At 58.7% G+C, this 18299-nt stretch overlaps 1 protein-coding gene across 1 annotated transcript; it reads left to right on the top strand.

Moving 5' to 3' along the window:
• Positions 1 to 674: 674 nt before the first annotated feature.
• On the top strand, positions 675 to 18104 carry P3H3 (prolyl 3-hydroxylase 3). Its single transcript, XM_055143246.1, has 15 exons — positions 675 to 1556; positions 2247 to 2399; positions 3425 to 3617; positions 3703 to 3834; positions 4399 to 4535; positions 4857 to 4946; positions 9686 to 9738; positions 9821 to 9888; positions 10016 to 10140; positions 14438 to 14527; positions 15209 to 15359; positions 15510 to 15627; positions 15723 to 15798; positions 17217 to 17357; positions 17457 to 18104. The coding sequence occupies exons 1-15, from the start codon at positions 1089 to 1091 to the stop codon at positions 17643 to 17645; spliced, it is 2184 nt and encodes a 727-aa protein (XP_054999221.1). The 5' UTR covers positions 675 to 1088; the 3' UTR covers positions 17646 to 18104.
• Positions 18105 to 18299: the final 195 nt, after the last annotated feature.

An 18299-nucleotide genomic window follows, 5' to 3' on the forward strand; every position in this document is an offset into this window, starting at 1 on the left:
GGGAAAGGCACCAAGGCCTGCAGGCAGACAGAGGGGCTTAGAGGGGCGTCTCCTGCTGGTGGTTTGCGGTTTGCCATTTGCTGGTTTGGATAGGGAGATTCTTCTTTGATTTTTTTTTTCTTTGATTTTTTTTTGGGGGGGTCACACCTGGCTCTGCACAGGGGTTACTCCTGGCTCTGCACTCAGGAATTATCCCTGGCGGTGCTCAGGGGAACCTATTGGATGCTGGGAATCGAACCCGGGTCGGCCGCATGCAAGGCAAATGCCCTACCCGCTGTGCTATCGCTCCAGCCCCTTGGATAGGGAGATTCTTTGTTCCGCTTTGTGGATGCAGTTTTCTTTCTCTCTCTTTCTTTCTTCCTCCTTCTTCCTTCCTTTCTTCCTTCTTTCCTTTCTTTCTCTCTTTCTCCCTTTCTCTTTCTCTCTTTCTTTCTCTCTCTCTTTCTCTCCTTCTCTCTTTCTTTCTTTCTGCTAGTGCTGGGGATCAGCCCTGAGGTCCCAGTCCTTTCTGTCAATGTGATTACCCTCACGCTCCAACTCCTCCCCCCAATTCCTGCAGGAAAAGGGTTTGGGCCTGACTAGATTTTACAGGCCCTAGTATCCCCTTCTTTCCCCCTTCTGTTCTAAAGCTCTTTTACCAGAAGTGTGTGTGTTTGTGTGTACGTGGGCGTGTGTGTGTGTTGGGGGCGGGGGTGCCGCTCCTCTTCCAGAACCCAACGTGGAGGGGTGGGCAGGGCCCCAGCCGTGCCTGGGGAGTCCAGAGAGGCTCTTCCGGCTGCCGGGGCGGGCGCCGGCTCAGCCCTGGTGTGGCAGCCCGCACGTCACCCTCCTTGTGCCGGAGACTTTCCGCAGGGCGCCCCGAGACTTCTCCCACCCCATCTCCTGCTGGCGTCTCCCGGGGCTCGCTCTGGGGCCCCATCAGCTCTCCAAGCCCGCTCCTTCCTCCATCCCCCTCTCTCGGGGCCCTCCCTCGGCTCCGGTCCCCTCCTTCCTTCCCCTCCCGCCCCCGCCCGCCTCCCCCCTTCTTCCCTCGCTCCCCCGTCGGCGTCCGCATTCCGCGCTCGGCCGCGCGCGGCCGCCCCGCCACGATGCTGCAGCTCCTCCGGCGGCTGCTGCTGCTGCTGCTGCTGCTGCTGCTGCTGCCTCCCCCGGGCTCCCCGGAGCCCCCCGGGCTGGCCTCGCTGTCCCCGGGGGCGCCCCTGCAGGCCCCCGACCTGCTCTACGCCGACGGGCTGCGCGCCTACGCGGCCGGGGCTTGGGCGCGGGCCGTGGCGCTGCTGCGGGAGGCGCTGCGGAGCCGGGCGGCGCTGGGCCGCGCGCGGCGGGACTGCGGGGCGCGCTGCGCGGCCGAGCCCGAGCCGGGGCCCCCCGACGCGCCGCGCCCCTGGGAGCCGCGGCTGCTGCGCGCCGCGCTCGGCCGCGCCGACTGCCTGACCCGCTGCGGGGCGCGGCGCCTGGGCCCCGGGGGCGCGGCGCGGTTCCGCCTGGGCAGCGCGCTGCGGGCCGCCTTCCAGCGCCGGGAGCCCTACAACTACCTGCAGCGGGCCTACTACCAGGTGGGGGGCGCCCCGCCCGGCCGCTGCACCCCTGGCTCGCCCAGGGCCGGCCCCGCCTCCCGGAGAGTGGGGGGGATGGCAGACTCGGAATTCCGGGGCGCGCGTGAAGCTCAGCGGGCGGGGTGGGGACACCCCCCCCAACACACACACACACACACACACACACACACACACACACACACACACACACACACACACACACCATCCGCTTGGGACCGCTGCCTGGGGCAGCTTGGGCAAGGCAGAAGCGGGAGTCAGGCGGAGGGGATCCTGAGCCAGCTGGCCCTGGGGTGAGCGGGCAGTGGACACTGCGCGGCTCCTGGTCCAGTAGCTCCTGCCTACGTGGCTGAGAAGTGTGGGGGGGGGCGGCACTGATCGCACCCCTCAACTCCGGGTCCTAGAGACCTTCGGGTTCTATAGCCGGCTCAGGTGTCTGCCACTTCCCCGCCTCACTTCCTCTAACCTCTCTGCAGCCCTGAAGTCCTTCTATGCACCCCCCCTTCTCCTTAGCCCCCCAATATTGGCTGGGGGCGGGGAGGGGGAATCTAGAGGCTAGGAGGGGGTCAATTCCGACCAGTCTTGGAGAAGGCCCCGGGAGGGGGCAGCCTCAGGAGGGTCAGGGTTGGGGGAGCGGAGGTTTGACCCCTCCACTTCAGGGCAGGGACCCCCTCCTCCTTCCCGCCCCCGCAGCTGAAGAAGCTGGATCTGGCGGTGGCCGCTGCTCACACCTTCTTCGTAGCCAACCCAACGCACCTGCAGATGCGGGAAGACATGGCTAAGTACAGACGGATGTCTGGGGTGCGGCCCCAGAGCTTCCGGGACCTGGAGACACCCCCACACTGGGTGAGACACATCCCCCTCCCCGCCCAGCCTGTGCCACATCCACTCCGAGTCAGGGTCCTCTTACCCCAGGTGGAGGCTGGGGGCCCCTTTGTGGGGTTTAGTTTACTTCCTGAGGTCTGCTCATGTCAAATGATTTTGGGTTCTGAGGCAGGAGAGAATACAAGAACAAAGGCATTTGCCTCGCCTGCAACTGACCCAGATTCGATCCCTGGCCCCATACACGGTCCCCAGGTACCACCAGGTACCCTGAGAACAGAACCAGCAGTAGCCCCTGAGTATACCAGGTGTGACCCACCACCCCACCCCACTGGGAATGTTGTGTCCTGGTTGAGAGGTTCTCTCCTGACTTCCCCCGGGGGACATGGGGTCTGGGGTCCCTGTCCCAAGTGAGAGAAGGCCCGAGAGATAGTATAGCGGGTAGGGCGCTTGCCTTGCACACGGCCAGCTGAGTTAGATCCGGAGCACCAAGATTCCCCTGAGCCTCGGCAGGAGTGACCCCTGACCGAGCACAGAGTCAGGAATAAGCCCTGAAGGCCAGCTGGGCTCTTGCCATGCACGCGGCTGACCGGGTTCAATCCCCGGCATCTCATAGGGTCCCCTGAGCACTGCCAGGAGTGATTCTGGAGTGCAGAGCTAGGACTGACCCCAAGCATCACCAGGTGTGGCCCCCCAAAAAAGGAGTCAGCCCAGGGCACCGCCGGTGTACCCTCAAAAAAAAAACAACCTGTGGGCAGAGAGCTAGTAGGGCAGGTAGGGCTTTGCCCAAGTTGGATTCGCACCATGGCCCCCAGCCAGATGGCCCTGCGGCCGGAATGATGGTACAGCACTTGCTTTGCACGCGGCTGACCGGGTTCCATCCCCGGCATCCCGTATGGTCCCCTGAGCACCTCCAGGAGTGATCCTTTGAGCGCGGAGCCAGGTTCAGGCGCTGAACACAGCTGGGTGAGACAGCGCATGGCCCCATCTCTTCAGTACTACCTGGTCCCCCCCCCTGGCGACTGACCGCTCTCCTCCCCTGTCCCCAGGCAGCCTATGACACGGGCCTGGAGCTCCTTGGGAAGCAGGAGGCCGGCCTGGCCCTGCCCTGGCTGGAGGACGCCCTGAGGGAGAGCCTGGCCGAGCTGGAGGGCTGCCGGGCGGGCTGCGAGGGGTCCGAGGAACTGCAGCGCGAGGAGGACAGCGCTGGCGGCCAGGGGGGCCTCTATGAGGCCATTGCGGGTAAGAAGCCGGGGCCGTGGGGGCTCCCCAGGGCCGGGAGGGAGACAGCGGGTGCAACACTGAGAGGTGCCCGGACCCTGTGCAGGCCACTGGATTCGGGTCCTGCAGTGCCGGCAGCGTTGCGTGGAGGACACGGCCACGCGGCCCGGTCGCAGCTTCCCCGTCCCCGATTTCCTGCCCAGCCAGCTGCGGCAACTGCACGAGGCGCATGCGCAAGGTCAGTGCGCGCACCCCGGGGTGGGGGTGAGCGAGGCTGGGAATGCGGAGAGATACCCTGGCCTCCTGAGCCCCCCTGTCGCCCCTCACAGTGCTCGGGGACCATATGAGAGACCGGGGGGGGGGGGGTCAAACCCGGGGCCGTCGGGCAGTGCTCAGGGCTGACTCCTGGCTCGGCGCTCAGGGATCTCTCCGGGCGGTGCTCAGGGGACCTTAGGGGGATACAGGGAATCGAATCCGGTGGGCGGCGTGCAAGGCCTTACTTTCTGTCCTGTCGCTGGTGGGGGGGGGCGGGGGGCGCGGTGGGCGCCGTCGGGGAAAGTGCTGGAGATGGACCTAGGGCTCTCCGCTTGCTGCTTCTCACCTTATTCCCTTCTCTTGCCCTCCTGCTCCAACTCCGGCTGCACAGGAAGGTAGGTGGCGTGAGCCTTGGAGAGGAGCCTTGGAGTGAGCCTTGGGATGGGGGCCTGGAGTCCCTGGGTCCCGCTCTGCCCCCCCCCCCCCGCAGTCCCCCTCCCCCCCTCCTGTTTTGCTGTTCTCCTCCACTGGACTCTTCTCTCTGCAGTGGGGAATCTGTCCCAGGCTGTGGAAAATGTTCTGAGCGTCCTGCTCTTCTATCCGGAGGACGAGGCTGCCAAAAAGGCCCTGGACCAGTACCAGGCCCAGCTGGGAGAGCCGACACCGGGCCTTGGGCCCAGAGAGGTACCCCATGCACACCTGCCTTGGGCGGGGGGAGCCCGGGTCAAGCAGGCCCCCAAAGTTCCTGCACTCGGGGCCGGGGAGATAGTACAGTGGATTGGACGCTGGCCTTGCACCTGGGCGACCCGGGTTTGATCCCCGGCACCCCAGCTGCTGCCTGAGCCCCACCATGAGCGGCCCCTGAGTACAGAGGCAAGAGTACTGAGTACACTCGCACCCTCCGCCCTGACTTGGGAGCTGTAGAAAGAGGAGCGTCACAGAGACTCGGCAAGGGGGTCCCCTAGAACCCGAGCCAGCCCGCCTCACTCCTTGCCTCACCCGCAGGAGATCCAGCGCTTCATCCTGCGGTCCCTGGGAGAGAAGAGGCAGCTCTACTACGCCGTGGAGCACTTGGGGGCGAGCTTCAAGGATCCTGTGAGTGACATCCTTCTCCATCCCCTGACCCCCAGTATCCCCCCAGGATATAGACATACATATATACTCTTTTTTTTTCCTTTTTTGGGTCACACCCTGCGATGCACAGGGGTTACTCCTGGCTCTGCACTCAGGAATCACTCCTGGTGGTGTTCAGGGGACCATAAGGGTTGCTGGGAATCGAACCCCAGGTCGGCCACGTGCAAGGCAAACGCCCTAGCCGCTGTGCTATTGCTCCAGCCCCACATGTATACTCTTTCTTATTGTAATTTAGGTAACACGGTTACAATAGCGTTAACTCTATGTTTCTTTTTTTTGGGGGGGGAGGGGTCACACCTGGCGATGCTCAGGGGTTACTCCTGGCTTTGCACTCAGAAATTACTGCCTGTGGTGCTCAGGGGACCATATGGGTTGCTGGGAATTGAACCCGGGTCGGCCGCGTGCAGGGCAAACGCCCTACCTGCTGTGGTATCGCTCCAGCCCCATTAACTCTATGTTTCTTTTGTTTGCTTGATTTTGGTTTTGTTTGGGGGCCACATCCAGCAGTGCTCAGGGCTTACTCCTGGCTCTGTGCTCAGGATCAATCCTGTCATGGCTCGGGGGACCATACGGGGTGTCAGAGATCGAACCTGGGACAGCGGTATGCAAGGCAAATACCCTGCCTGCTGTACTATCACTCTGACCCTGACTTTTTTTTTTTTTAACTGTTGGACCTGTAACAGGCTTCTCCCCGCTCTGTGGTTGGGGATCAGTCTTTTTTATTTATTTATTTATTTATTTTTTAATTAGTGAGTCACAGTGAGGGTATAGTTACAGATTCGCACATTTTCGTGCTTGGGGATCAGTCTTGACCATGCTCAGGGATCGTGCAGGGCCGGGCATTGAACATTTTATTGATCTATTTTTGGTTTTTGGGTCACATCTGGCTGTGCTCAGAGTTTATTCCTGGCGCTGTGCTCAGGGTTTATTTTTGGCTCTGTGCTCAGGGATCACTCCTGGAAGGGCTCAGGGGACTCTATGGGGTGCTGGGGATCAAACCTGGGTTGGCTGTATTCAAGAACACTACTGCTGTACTATCTCTCCCACCCTCTGACTGTAGCACTGTAGCACTGTTGTCCCGTTGTTCATCGGTTTGCTCAAGCGGGCACCAGTATCATCTCCATGGTGAGACTTGTTGTTACTGTTTTTGGCATATCGAATACGCCACGGGGAGCTTGCCAGGCTCTGCCGTGCGGGCGGATACTCTTGGTAGCTTGCCCGGCTCTCTGAGAGGGACATAGGAATCAAACCCGGGTCGGCCGCGTGCAAGGCAAACGCCTTACTCACTGTGCTATGGCTCCAGTCCTGACACTTTTTTTCCCCCCATTATTTTATTTTGCATTTTGGGTCACACCCAGCGGTGCTCAGGGGTTACTTCTGGCTCTGCACTCAGGCATAACTCCTGACTGTGCTTAGAGGATCTTATGGATGTTGGGGATTGGACCCGGGTGCAAGGCAAACACCCTACCCACTGTACTATTGTTCCAGCCCCTTATTTGTTTTCAGAATATAAACATCATGAGTTCCAAAGTTGTTCACAATATGGCTGTTTCAGGGATTCAGTATTCCAACACCCTTCCACCGCCAACATGCACTTCCCTCCACCAATGTCCCCAGTTTCCCTCCTCAAGTCTGTGCCCTGAGCAGGCACAAAATAATTGACTTTATATCGCCTGTTACACTAGCACGTGACAGGGAGGAATGGAGACATAACTGGTGATGAGCAAGGGGATGACAAGTGATACAAGTGATATTTCCTGTTGCAACATGTATCTCCTGATGGTGTTGCTAAAGTCAGGAGCTGTGGTTTTACTGAGCAGTTAGGTGCAATTCGAGCGGGCACCAATAACGTCTCCATCGTGAGACTTGTTGTTACTATTTTTGACATATCAAATATGCCACGGGGAGCTTGCCAGGCTCTGCCGTGCGGGCGGGATACTCTCGGTAGCTTGCTGAGCTCTCTGAGAGGGAAGAAGGAATCGAGCTTAGTGGCTTCTGTTCTCATTCACTGAGCTCCGTGGCTTTAATTCGAGCTTTCCCACCTGTTTTCTGGGCTTCTGTGGGGCTCTGTGAGTTAGGAGGTGTTGCCCAGCTGCATATGTGGCCGCGTGCTTTAGGAGCTGTGAAGCTGGGGACTGCCAGCCGCCGGTGTCTCTTTGGTGTCTCTCCGAGGTCATTTGTGAAGCTCTGACGTTTCCCTGGCAGCGGTGGGACCCGGATGTGGGAGGGTGGAGCACTGGGCTTTTGGCAAAACTTTTTCTGCCCCCATCCCGCCCAGGCTCCAGACATCTGGGCCCAGCAGCGTCCGGGTCTGCCTGGAGAATAACTCGGCTGCTGGCCTCTCTCCTGTCCTGAGACACTTTTTTTTTTTTCTTTTTGGGTCACACCTGGCGATGCACAGGGGTTACTCCTGGCTCTGTACTCAGGAATTACTCCTGGCGGTGCTCAGGGGACCATATGGGATGCCGGGGATCGAACCCAGGTTGGCCGCGTGCAAGGCAAACGCCCTACCCACTGTGCTATCGCTCCAGCCCCCTGAGACACTTTTAGAAAATTTTTTTTTAATTTTATGTATTTATGTATTTATTTATTTTATTAAATTTTATCACCATGTGGAAAGTTACAGAGTTCTCAAGTTTATGTCTCAGTTATACCGTATTCAAACACCATCCCTTCACCAGTGCCCATATTCCACCACCAAAATCCCCGGTATACGCCCCGCCCCCCACCCCAACGGTATAATTGATGAATTTCACTTTATTTTCTCTTCACCTTGATTACGTTCCATATTTCAACACAAAACTCACTATTGTTGTGGGAGTTATATCCCCAAACAAGATAACCCTAATAAGGAGGCATTTGATATTTTAAATTTTATTTTCATAAGGAGCGACAGTGCAGCAGGTAGGGCGTTTGCCTTGCATGCGGCCGACCTGGGTTTGATTCCTCCGCCCCTCTCGGAGAGCCTGGCAAGATACCGAGGGTATCCCGCTCGCATGGCAGAGCCTGGCAAGCTCCCCGTAGTGTATTCGATATGCCAAAAACGATAACAATAACATCTCACAATGGAGATGTTATTGGTGCCCGCTCGAGTAAATCGATGAGCAACGGGATGACAGTGACAGTGACAGTGAAGGTTGTTCACATTCATTGATTGCATTCAATATTTCAACACCAATCCCGCCACCGTTACACCTTCCCCACCACCCTCATTTCGAATTTTGCCACCACCATTCCAGCCCGTCTGCCACCGGCAGATGCTAGATCATTTATTTACTATTGTTTATTATGAATATTTCATGAAAGGTCACACAGCCGCTTTTGTGGCCGCTCGCTCCTGGAATTCTAAAATTGTAAATGACTGGGGTCCAGAGACCTGAAACACTTCTTTTTTTTTTTCTTTTTGGGTCACACCCAGTGATGCTCAGTGGTTACTCCTGGCTCATGCACTCAGGAATCGCTCCTGGCGGTACTCAGGGGACCGTATGGGATAATGGGAATGGAACCCGGGTCAGCTGCATGCAAGACAAATGCCCTCCCCGCTGTGCTATTGCTCCGGCCTCAGAGCTGAGACACTTTAAATGAGAAATTCTGCCTCTGTGGAGAAAGCTCTTAGAATAGCTTCTGAGGGGGCTGGAGAGATAGTGTAGCAGGTAGAGTGCTTGCCTGGCACAAGATCAGTGGGGTTTGGTCCTGGGCACCCCATAAGGTCCTCCACGGAGGTTGAACTCCAGGAGTCATCCCTGAGAAGAGTCAGAAATCAGCCCTGAGCACTGTTGGCTGTGGCACAAAATAAAAACTGAAAGAAGAGGAGGAGAGAGGAAGAGGAGGAGGGGGAAGAGAAGAGGGAGGAGAGGAGAAGGAAGGGGGGGAGGAGGAGGAGGAGGAGAAGAAGGAAGAAGGAAAAAAGGAGGAAGATGAATAGCATTGGATGAGGCTGGAGCGATAGCACAGCGGGTAGGGTGTTTGTCTTGCACGCGGCTGACCCGGGTTCGAATCCCAGCATCCCATAGGGTCCCCCGAGCACCGCCAGGAGTCATTCCTGAGTGCATGAGCCAGGAGTAGCCCCTGTGCATCTCCAGGTGTGACCCAAAAAGCAAAAAAATGAATAGCATTGGACAAAGGGTTGGAGCACATGCTTTGCTTCGCATATGAGAGCCCCAGGTTTGATCCCTGTACCACATGGTCCCCCAAGCACCGCCAGAAGCAACTCTTGAGCTATGCTTGTATTAGAAATAGCCCCTGAGGGGCCGGAGCGATAGCACAGCGGGTAAGGCATTTGCCTTGCACTTGGCCGACCTGGGTTTGATCCCCGGCATCCCATATGGTCCCCCAAGCACCGCCAGGAGTAATTCCTGAATGCAAAAGCCAGGAGTAACCCCTGAGCATCGCTGGGTGTGACCCAAAAAGAAAAAAAAAAAGAAGTAGCCCCTGAGCTCTGCTGGGTGTGCCCCCACCCTCTGCCACACACACACACACACACACACACACACACACACACACACACACACACAGAGTTGTTGTAGCATCATTATTCCAGGTTGTGCCCAGTGTCGGGGGTGGAGGGTGTGGGGGGAAGACTGGTTTCCCCGATTTTCCCGGAGGAAGCCAGAGGCCCCAGCTGGCTTGGTTTCGAGTCTAAGGCCTGGGATCGGGGCTGGCCTTGGTGAGTGATGCCACTTCCCCCCCCCCCCTCGCAGGATCCCTGGACCCCCGAGACTCTCATCCCCGAGGTCCTCAGAGCAAAGCTCAGGTAGGAGCCGCCCTGTGAAGATGGGGGGTCCCGGGGGCGGGGCGCAGGGAGCCGCCCTCTGAGCATGTCTCTTGCCCCTGAGAGAGGATCAGGAGAAGAGGCCTTGGGACGACGAGCCCCCCCAGCCCAAGCCTTTGGCGCACTGGAAGGGTGAGTCCTTGGGCGGGGAGGGAGGGCGGGCAGGAGCCCACAGTTGGGGGGGAGGGATGCCACCTCCTGCCTGAGCTGCCTCTGGGGAGTCTCAGCCCACCCCCTCTGCCCTGTCCCTTGCCTGCAGATGTCCTTCTCCTGGAAGGGGTGACCTTGACCCAGGACGCCAGACAGCTGAACGGGTCTGAGAGGGTGGTGCTGGACGGGCTGCTCACCGAGGCCGAGTGTGGGGAGCTGCTGCAGCTGGCCAAGGTAGGGGGGTCTGTGCAGGTGGCACCTGACCCCCACCACTCCCCCCGCCCCCGCCATTCTGCCCTGACCTTCCAGCTGTGCATGAGGCGCTGGTCCTCCGCCTCACAGAAAAGCAGAACCAGGCAGAGTATTCAGAGGCCGAAGAGAGGGAGAGGAGGTGCCAGAACCATAGCACAGCGGGGAGGGCGCTTGCCTTGCACGCAGCTGACCCGGGTTCGATTCCCCAACACCCTATAGGGTCCCCCTGACCCCCCCATCCCAACAAAAAAGAAAAGAAAAAGATTAGGATAGCAGGGGCTGGAGCGATAGCACAGCGGGGAGGGCGTTTGCCTTGCATGCAGCCGACCCAGGTTCAATTCCCAGCATCCCATATGGTTCCCCGAGCACTGCCAGGAGTAATTCCTGAGTGCATGAGCCAGGTGTGACCCAAAAACAAACAAACAAAAAAGATGAGGATAGCAGAGAGTTGGGGCTTGGTTTGTTCCGTTGTCCCTCAGGCTTCCTTTCCCTCCACAGGCCCCTCCTAGTTTGGGGACAGTGACCGTTCATGGTCATAGTATGCCTTGCCCTTTTGGGAAGCCTCCGTGCTCTCAATCAAGGTTCCGCCTTCACCCCACCGTCCCCTGCTGGGGACTGGGAATCCTCCAGTGAGGGAGAGGGGCACTGTCTGGAGAGTGCGGCGGGAAGTTTGATAAAAGAAGCCTGTGCGCCTGCGGATAGCTCCTCTGAGATGCAGAGTCATCGGCGGGGCAGGGCCAGCCAGAGCAGGGAAGGGGGTGTTGGAGGGAGAGGCCGGGGTGGACTTGGAGCCTGGGCCAGCCCCAGAGAGGATGGTGGGACTCTAGCCTCCTCGCCTCCCCTTTTTTTCTTTTTTAAAAATTTTTTATTAGAGAATCACTGTGATGTACAGTTACAAACTTAAGAACTTCTGTGTTTGCATTTCACTCATACAGTGATCGTTTACCCATCCCTCCACCAGTGCCCATTCTCTTCCACCAATGATCCCCGTATCCCTCCCATCACCCCCACCCCATCCCCCACCACCCCACCCTGCCTCTGTGGCAGGGCATTCCCTTTGTTCTCTCTCCTTTTGGGTGTTGTAGTTTGTGATAGGGGTATTGAGTGGCCTTCATGTTCGGTCTATAGTCTACTTTCAGCTCGCATCTTCCAACCCGAATGGGTCCTCCCAACATACTCTACTTGGTGGTCCCTTCTCTATCTGAGCTGCCTTTTCCCCTAGCATGTGAGGCCAGTTTCCAAGCTGTGGGGCAGACCTCCTGGTCCTTATCTCTACAACTCTTGGGTGTTAGTCTCCCACTCTGTTATTTTATATTCCACAGATGAGTGCAATCTTTCTATGACTGTCCCTCTCTCTCTGACTCATTTCACTCAACATGATACTTTCCATGTTGATCCACTTATATGCAAATTTCATGACTTCATCTTTTCTAACAGCTGCATAGTATCCCATTGTGTAGATGTACCAAGGTTTCTTTAACCAGTCATCTGTTTTGGGGCACTCTGTTTTTTTCCAGATTTTGGCTATTCGCCTCGCCTCTTAACGGAAACCAAAGTGTTTGTGTCTGAAGGTTGAGCTATTGTTCTGGAAAGTGCTCAGACAACTGTAGAAAGTGGTAGGACAGTGGGCAAGGTGCTTGCCTTGCATGCGGCCTAACTGGGTTCAATCCTAGGCACCCCATATGGTCCTCTGAGCCCCACCAGGAGTGATCCCTGAGTGTTTGCTGGGTGTGACACAAAAACTAACAAAAAAAGTGATCAGAGGCTAAGGCTCCGGCTTTGCACCATGGGTCACCCTAGTCGGATCCCCTGAGCATCACCATGAGTCATCACGGAGCATGGAGCCAGGAGTAGCCCCTGAGGGCTGCTGGGTGTGGCCAGCTTAAAAAAAGAAAAAAAGAGCAGCCGGAGTGATAATAGTCCAGGGGGAAAGGCGTTTGCCTTGATGTGCAGATCCAAGTCCAATCCCCAGCATCCCATAGGGTCCCTCATGCACCGCCAGGAGTGATTTCTGAGTGCACAGCCAGGAAGGAGGATCCCCTGAGCATCGCCGGGCATGACCCAAAAAGCAAAAAAAAAGAAAAAAAGAAAAAGTAAAAAAGAGTGGACTGGAGCGATAGCACAGCAAGTAGGGCGTTTGCCTTGCACGTGGCCGACCCGGGTTCAATTCCCAGCATCCCGTATGGTTCCCTGAACACCGCCAGGAGTAATTCCTGAGTGCAGAGCCAGGAGTAACCCCTGTGCATTGCCGGATGTGACCCCCCCAAAAAAAAAAAAGAAGAAAAGTAAAAAAGAAAGTGGTCAGTGTTCACTGCCTAGTTCAGACTGAATTAGGCAGGGGTGAGGCAGGGGGCAGGAGGGGCAGTGAACGGTCTTCTGTGTCTGTTTTTGAGACACACCAAAAAAAAAAATTATTTTTTGAGCCACACCCAGCGATGCAGAGGCTTACTCCCGACTCTGTTCGCCCAGGGGGTGCCAGAAATTCAACCTGGTCAATCACGTGGAAGGCCAACACCCTACCCGCTCTGGCCCCAGGACTCCGGATGTTGCTGCAGATGGTGGTCAGCTGCGCAGAGTGCTGGAGGGGGGGGCTCGTGGGCGGCCGCAGCCGGAGAACTCGAGGATCCCTCTAGTGGCCGTGTGGAGAATGCAGCGGGACAGGAAAGGGGGAGGAGGCCGAGCGAGAGGACCGGGTGTCGCGGCTGCCTTAGTTTAGCTCCTGATTTCCAGGGAACGGAGAGAGGGGGACACCTGAGAAAGTTTTAGAAAAATTAAAGATAGCGTTTGGTTTGTTTTTTTTTTGTGGAACCGGAGAGCAAACCCAGGGCCTCCTGTAGGCAAGGTTCGTGCTCTAACAGTGAGTCCAGCCCAAAGCTAAAGGGTGCGAGAGAGATGGCTCAGCACTGCACCGTGAGGGAGGGAGTGAGGGAGGGAAGGAAGGAAGGAAGGAAGGAAGGAAGGAAGGAAGGAAGGAAGGAAGGAAGGAAGGAAGGAAGGAAGGAAGGAAGGAAGGAAGGAAGGAAGGAAGGTGGGAGGGAAGGAGGGAGGGAGGGAGGGAAGGAGGGAGGGAGGGAAGGAAGGAAGGAAGGAAGGAGGGAGGGAAGGAAGGAAGGAAGGAGGGAGGGAGGGAAGGAAGAAAAGGAAGGAAGAAAGGAGGGAGGGAGGAAGGAGGGAGGGAGGGAGGGAAAGAGGGAGGGAGTGAGAAGAAAGAAGGAAGGAAGGAGAGAGGGAAGGGAGGGAGGGAGGGAGAAGAGGAGGGAGGAAGGAAGAAGAGAAGGAAGGGAGGAAGGAAGGAAGGAGGAAGGAGGAAGAAGGGAAAGAAAGGGAGGGAGGGAAGGAAGGAGAAAAAGAAAAACTATAAAACAGAAGATAATCAGAGGGGATGGAGAGATGACTCAATGGACTGGAGCAAATACTTTGTGGGCCTCCTGGATTCAAGTCCTGGCACCATATACAGTAACCCAAGCACTGTCTAAACTGAGCACTGAGCTGGGAATAACCCTTGAGCACCACCAGATATGGGCCCACCCACAACATTTTTTTTTTTAAGTTATGATGATGAGGCTGGAGCGATAGTACAACAGGTAGGGCTCTGGCCTTGCACGTGGCTGACCCAGGTTCAATCCCCAGCATCCCCAGCGTCCCATATGCTCCCCCAAGCCCTCCAAGAGTGACCCCCGAGCGCAGAGCCAGGGATATGCCCTGAGCACTACTGTGAGCAGAAACACGCCGACCCCCCACCTGCCTGGCATGTGCTGAGTGTTCAGGACACAGGCTAGAAGGTGAGGCGGCAGGGGCGACTCAGTGGCCGCTCAAAGCTGTGCTCAGTGTCCAGGGGATCCGAGCTGGGGGACTTCCCCCATGATGCAGGAAGCCTGAAGAATGGGTGTCAGGAGAGGTACATGCCGATTCCAGGGGAGCTGAGGGCAGAGTGGTTCCTGGGACTCCCCATCTGGGGTTCTTACCCCCGCCAAGCTTGTCTCGCCAGCGTGCCCAAGGAAGGGGCAGAGCGTGACATTAGCGCCACCCTCCCACTCAGCCGAACAAACTTCCTCTTGGGGCCCGGATGCAGAGAGACCCCTCTCTCCCATCTCAGACCCAATGAGCGGGCCTTGCCCCCCCTTCCCCGGCTGCCCCTCTCTCCTCGATGGCTCCCACCGGAGGAGCCTCTGCAGAGTCCTGTGCTCCGACCCCTTCCATCCGGGCGAGAATTTCACAGGGCCTGCTGGGTGGGAGGCGGGGAGACAAGGGACCAGGACTCAACCCCTTTCCTATTTAGGATGCTGCAGGGACCGGAGCCCATGGCCGCCGCTCCCCACACACTCCGCACGAACGCTTCCAGGGCCTCACAGTGCTCAAAGCTGCGCAGGTGAGAGCATCCTGGAGCCTCCCTCCTCCAGAACTAGAAAGGGGGGCCGTGTAAGACGGGGCTCCAAGGAGGCGGGGCTTCAAAGGGACTGGGCTGCTCTGGGTGGCAGAGCTAAGTGTGGGCGGGGCTCCTAGGGGCGGGGCTTAGTGTGGGTGGGGCTTCTCTAAGAGGCGGTGATTAGTGTGGACAGGACTTCTCCGGGAGACAGTATGGTGTAAGCGGGGCTTCTAGGGAGGCGGTGCTTGGTGTGGGCGGGGCTTGCAGGGAGGTGGAGCTTAGTGTGGGTGGGGCTATTGAGGAGGCAGTACTTCGTGTGGGAGGAGTTTATAGAAGAGGCAGTGCTTAGTGTGGGCGGAGCTTATAGTAGAGGTGCTGCGTGATGTGGGCAGGCCTCGGGAGGTGGAGCATAGTGTGGGCGGGGCTTATAGGAGAGGCTGTGCTTGGTGTGGGAGGGGTTTATAGAAGAGGCAGGGCTTAGTGTGGGCGGAGTTTATGGTAGAGGCGGATCTTGATGTGGGCGGGGCCTCCCGGAAGGTGGGGCTTAATGTGGGCGGGGCTTATAGAAGGAGCTGGGGTTTCCCAGGACTGGGAGCAGGCCCCCGCCACGGTGCTGTGGACCCCGGCTAGGGGAGTCCCCAGCCCCAGGGTGCTGCCCCCCACTCCCATGGCCTCTTCCCGCAGCTGGCCCGGGCCAGGACGGTGCGGGGCCAGGGCGCGCGGCTGCTGCTGGAGGCGAGCGAGCGGGCGCGCACCGTGACACAGGCTTACTTCTCCCCGGAGCGACCCCTGCACCTCTCCTTCACCCACCTGGTGTGCCGGAGCGCCATCGAAGGTAACCGGGGGGCCCCAGCACCGCTAAATCGCCTGCCGCAGCCCGGTGCCCTCCCCCCGCTCCGGTGGGGAGCTGAGCCCCCGGAGCTGCTGTGGGGGGCGCTGGCTGGTAAGGGGGCACAGAGCAGGCACGAGGCGCCCCGCTTCCTAGGAGAGCAGGCGCAGCGCATGGACCTGAGCCACCCGGTGCATGCCGACAACTGTGTCCTGGACCCCGACACCGGGGAGTGCTGGCGGGAGCCCCCAGCCTACACCTACCGGGACTACAGGTGGGCAGCAGCGGGGCGCCGGCGGGGGGTGGGGGCGGCAGGCGGGGCTGAGTTGGAGTCTCACCGTGGCCAGTTCCTGTTTCCTCTCTCTCCAGTGGCCTCCTCTACCTCAACGATGACTTCCGGGGCGGGAATCTGTTCTTCACAGAGCCAGATGCTGTCACCGTGACGGTAGGGGACGGTGACAGGTCACGTGGTGGTGATGGTGCGGGTGACAGGTGTGGGGTCAGCATTCAAAACAGATTCCTGGAGGCAAATGCAGGGAAATGGTGGTGGGGGCTGAACCCTTTGCTTCCCGGGGCTCCCCACCGTGGGCTTGTGGTGTGGGCTTCTTAAGTTAGGTGAGAATACCCCCTACTCATGCTAGCAGACCCCCAGGGGGTCCCTCCAGAGCCTGCTGACCCTGGCAGGAGGGAGCCAGGCATCCCCTCGGCTTGCTCCAGGCATCTCAGGGTGGGACCTAGTCCTTCCCCCCACAGCAGGCCGCAGCTGGTGGCCTCATAGTGTGGGTGCAGTGAGAGGTGCAGGGGCCTTGCCCCCCGATCTGAGCTCACAGCTGGGTCTTCTGAGCCGGTTTCCCTAAGTGGAGATGATGCTAATAACATCTGTTTATTTTTGTCTCAGGGCCATGCTGAGTGTTGCTGGGGGGGCTATTCCCAGCATGGCTTTTATTTTTTTTGGGGGGGTCAATCCTGGGAGTGCTCAGGAAGCAAAACTAGACCTGTGTGAAAAGTATATGCTCAGCGTTTTGAGCTATCTCCTTGCCACTATTTGATTTTGAATTTATTTCTGTCTGTGGGCCACATTCAGCAGTGCTCAAGAGCAACTCCTAGCTCGGTTTTGTTTTGTTTTGTTTTGGGGGGGGGGTCATTCCTGGCTGTACTTAGGAGACCATGGGGTGCTGGGTTCAACCCAGTCCTGCATGTAAAGCCGGTGCTTAGCTGGGTCCCATCGATCCTATTTTAAAAGGTTGTATTAAGGAGTCAGTAAGCCGGAGAGATAGTACAGTGGGTTGGGTGCTTGCCTTGCATGCGGCTGACCGGGATTCTATCCCCGGCATCCCATGTGGTTGCTCACCAGAAGTGATTCCCGAGTGTCTCAGAGCCAGGAGTTAACCTTGAGCACTGTGTGGTGTGGCCTGAAAAATAAACTAAAGAAAGAGCCAGTACTGGGTGATCAATAGAGGTTAGGCCTACTAACTCTACTTCCTGGCTCATGGAAGCTTTCCGGTCAGAGCCTTCCGGTCAGGGCCTTGATCAGGGGCCAGGAGAGGTGATGACACCTCTGGCTCTGTGGCCCCGACTGTAATCCAGGCTCTCCCTGGGGCGGGTCCCCGAGTTTCTTCCCCCACCAGACCATGGCTGGAGCTGCACCCCCGCTTCCCAGCTCACCTCACACGTAGGCTCTCAGTGTGGAAAGGTCAAGGCCATTTCCCACTCGCCCCAGGACAGTCCCCGGAGGCCGGGGTGGAAGTGGGCCCAGAGCCCAGGTCTGCGGACCCCCGACCCCTGCCCCTCTCTGGGGCCTCGTCCTGTGAGTGCTGTGAGGGTCCATTCTGGGAGCTGACCAGCGCCCCCCCTAACCCCCAGGCTCAGGTCCAGCCTCGCTGTGGACGGCTCGTGGCCTTCAGCTCTGGCGGCGAGAACCCTCACGGGGTGTGGGCCGTGACGCGGGGCCGGCGCTGCGCCCTGGCCCTGTGGCACACGTGGGCACCTGAGTACCAGGAGCAGGTGAGGGGAGCAGGGGGGAGGGGGGAGGGGGCAGGGAGGGTGGTGGGGACTGACCCCGGGGCAGCTCTTCCCGTCCCGTTCCCCTGTCCATGCCCCCAGGAGTGGACTAAGGCGCAAGAGCTTCTGAAAGCATCCGAGGAAGAGGAGGACGAGGAAGAGGAGGAGGAGGAGGAGGAGGAGGAGGGAGAAACGGCCAGCAAAGACCTTTCCCCAGAGCCCCCCAGCCGCCGACTCCCGAAGACCCACAATGAGGCTGGGAAGCGGGCGCGGGTTCGAGAGGAGCTGTGAGGGCCGAGCCAGTTCCAGGTGGTTCTGGTCACCTGGTCACGTCCAAGACTCCCCCTGGAGGCCCCCGAAACAGGGAACAGAAACAGAGATTCTCCCGGCATTCCCAGCCTCTCAGACTTGACCAAAGCTTTCCCGGCCTGGACTCAGAGGACCCCAGATGCACCCAGAGATCATCGGGCGACCCACCGGCAGCCCCCCAGCTCCTCTACAGACATGGCAGTGCGCCCCCCTGGAGAGAAAGCGGGGGGGGGGGCTGGAGTGGGGAGATGGGCAGTTTGGAGGCCACAGCTGGTGGTGTCCAGGGACTGCTTCCTGCACAGTACTTGGGGTGACTCCTCGGACCCCTAACTTCAGCACCCCTCCAGCCCCGTGATTCATCTCTCGGGCCCGGGCCTGGCCCGGGGGGAGGGTACTGGACGGGGGACCCTCCCTCCCTCCCTCAATAAAAGGACCTGGACGGCCCAGGCCGACTGCCACCTTCCTGTGCCTTTCTGCGGGGTGTGTGTGTGTGTGGGGGGGGACACTGCTCCCAGGGACCCTCTGCCCCCACCCGGACCTGAGATTTGTCAGGGAAATCTCAGCCACCTGCTCCCTCATGCAAATGGCCTCACACCCCTGCCAGCTGCTCCCGGGGCCGCCAGCCCTGTCCCTCTC

This window comes from Sorex araneus, chromosome 6, assembly GCF_027595985.1.
Source record: "Sorex araneus isolate mSorAra2 chromosome 6, mSorAra2.pri, whole genome shotgun sequence".
Lineage (NCBI taxonomy): Eukaryota > Metazoa > Chordata > Mammalia > Eulipotyphla > Soricidae > Sorex > Sorex araneus.

Excerpts from the sequence above, each read along its gene's own strand:
- P3H3 (XM_055143246.1), top strand. The coding sequence starts at position 1,089 with ATGCTGCAGCTCCTCCGGCGGCTGCTGCTGCTGCTGCTGCTGCTGCTG. Across the intron at positions 4,536-4,856 it reads CGGGCCTTGGGCCCAGAGAG|GAGATCCAGCGCTTCATCCT; the intron begins GTACCCCATGCA and ends CCTCACCCGCAG. Across the intron at positions 15,628-15,722 it reads TACACCTACCGGGACTACAG|TGGCCTCCTCTACCTCAACG; the intron begins GTGGGCAGCAGC and ends CTCTCTCTCCAG.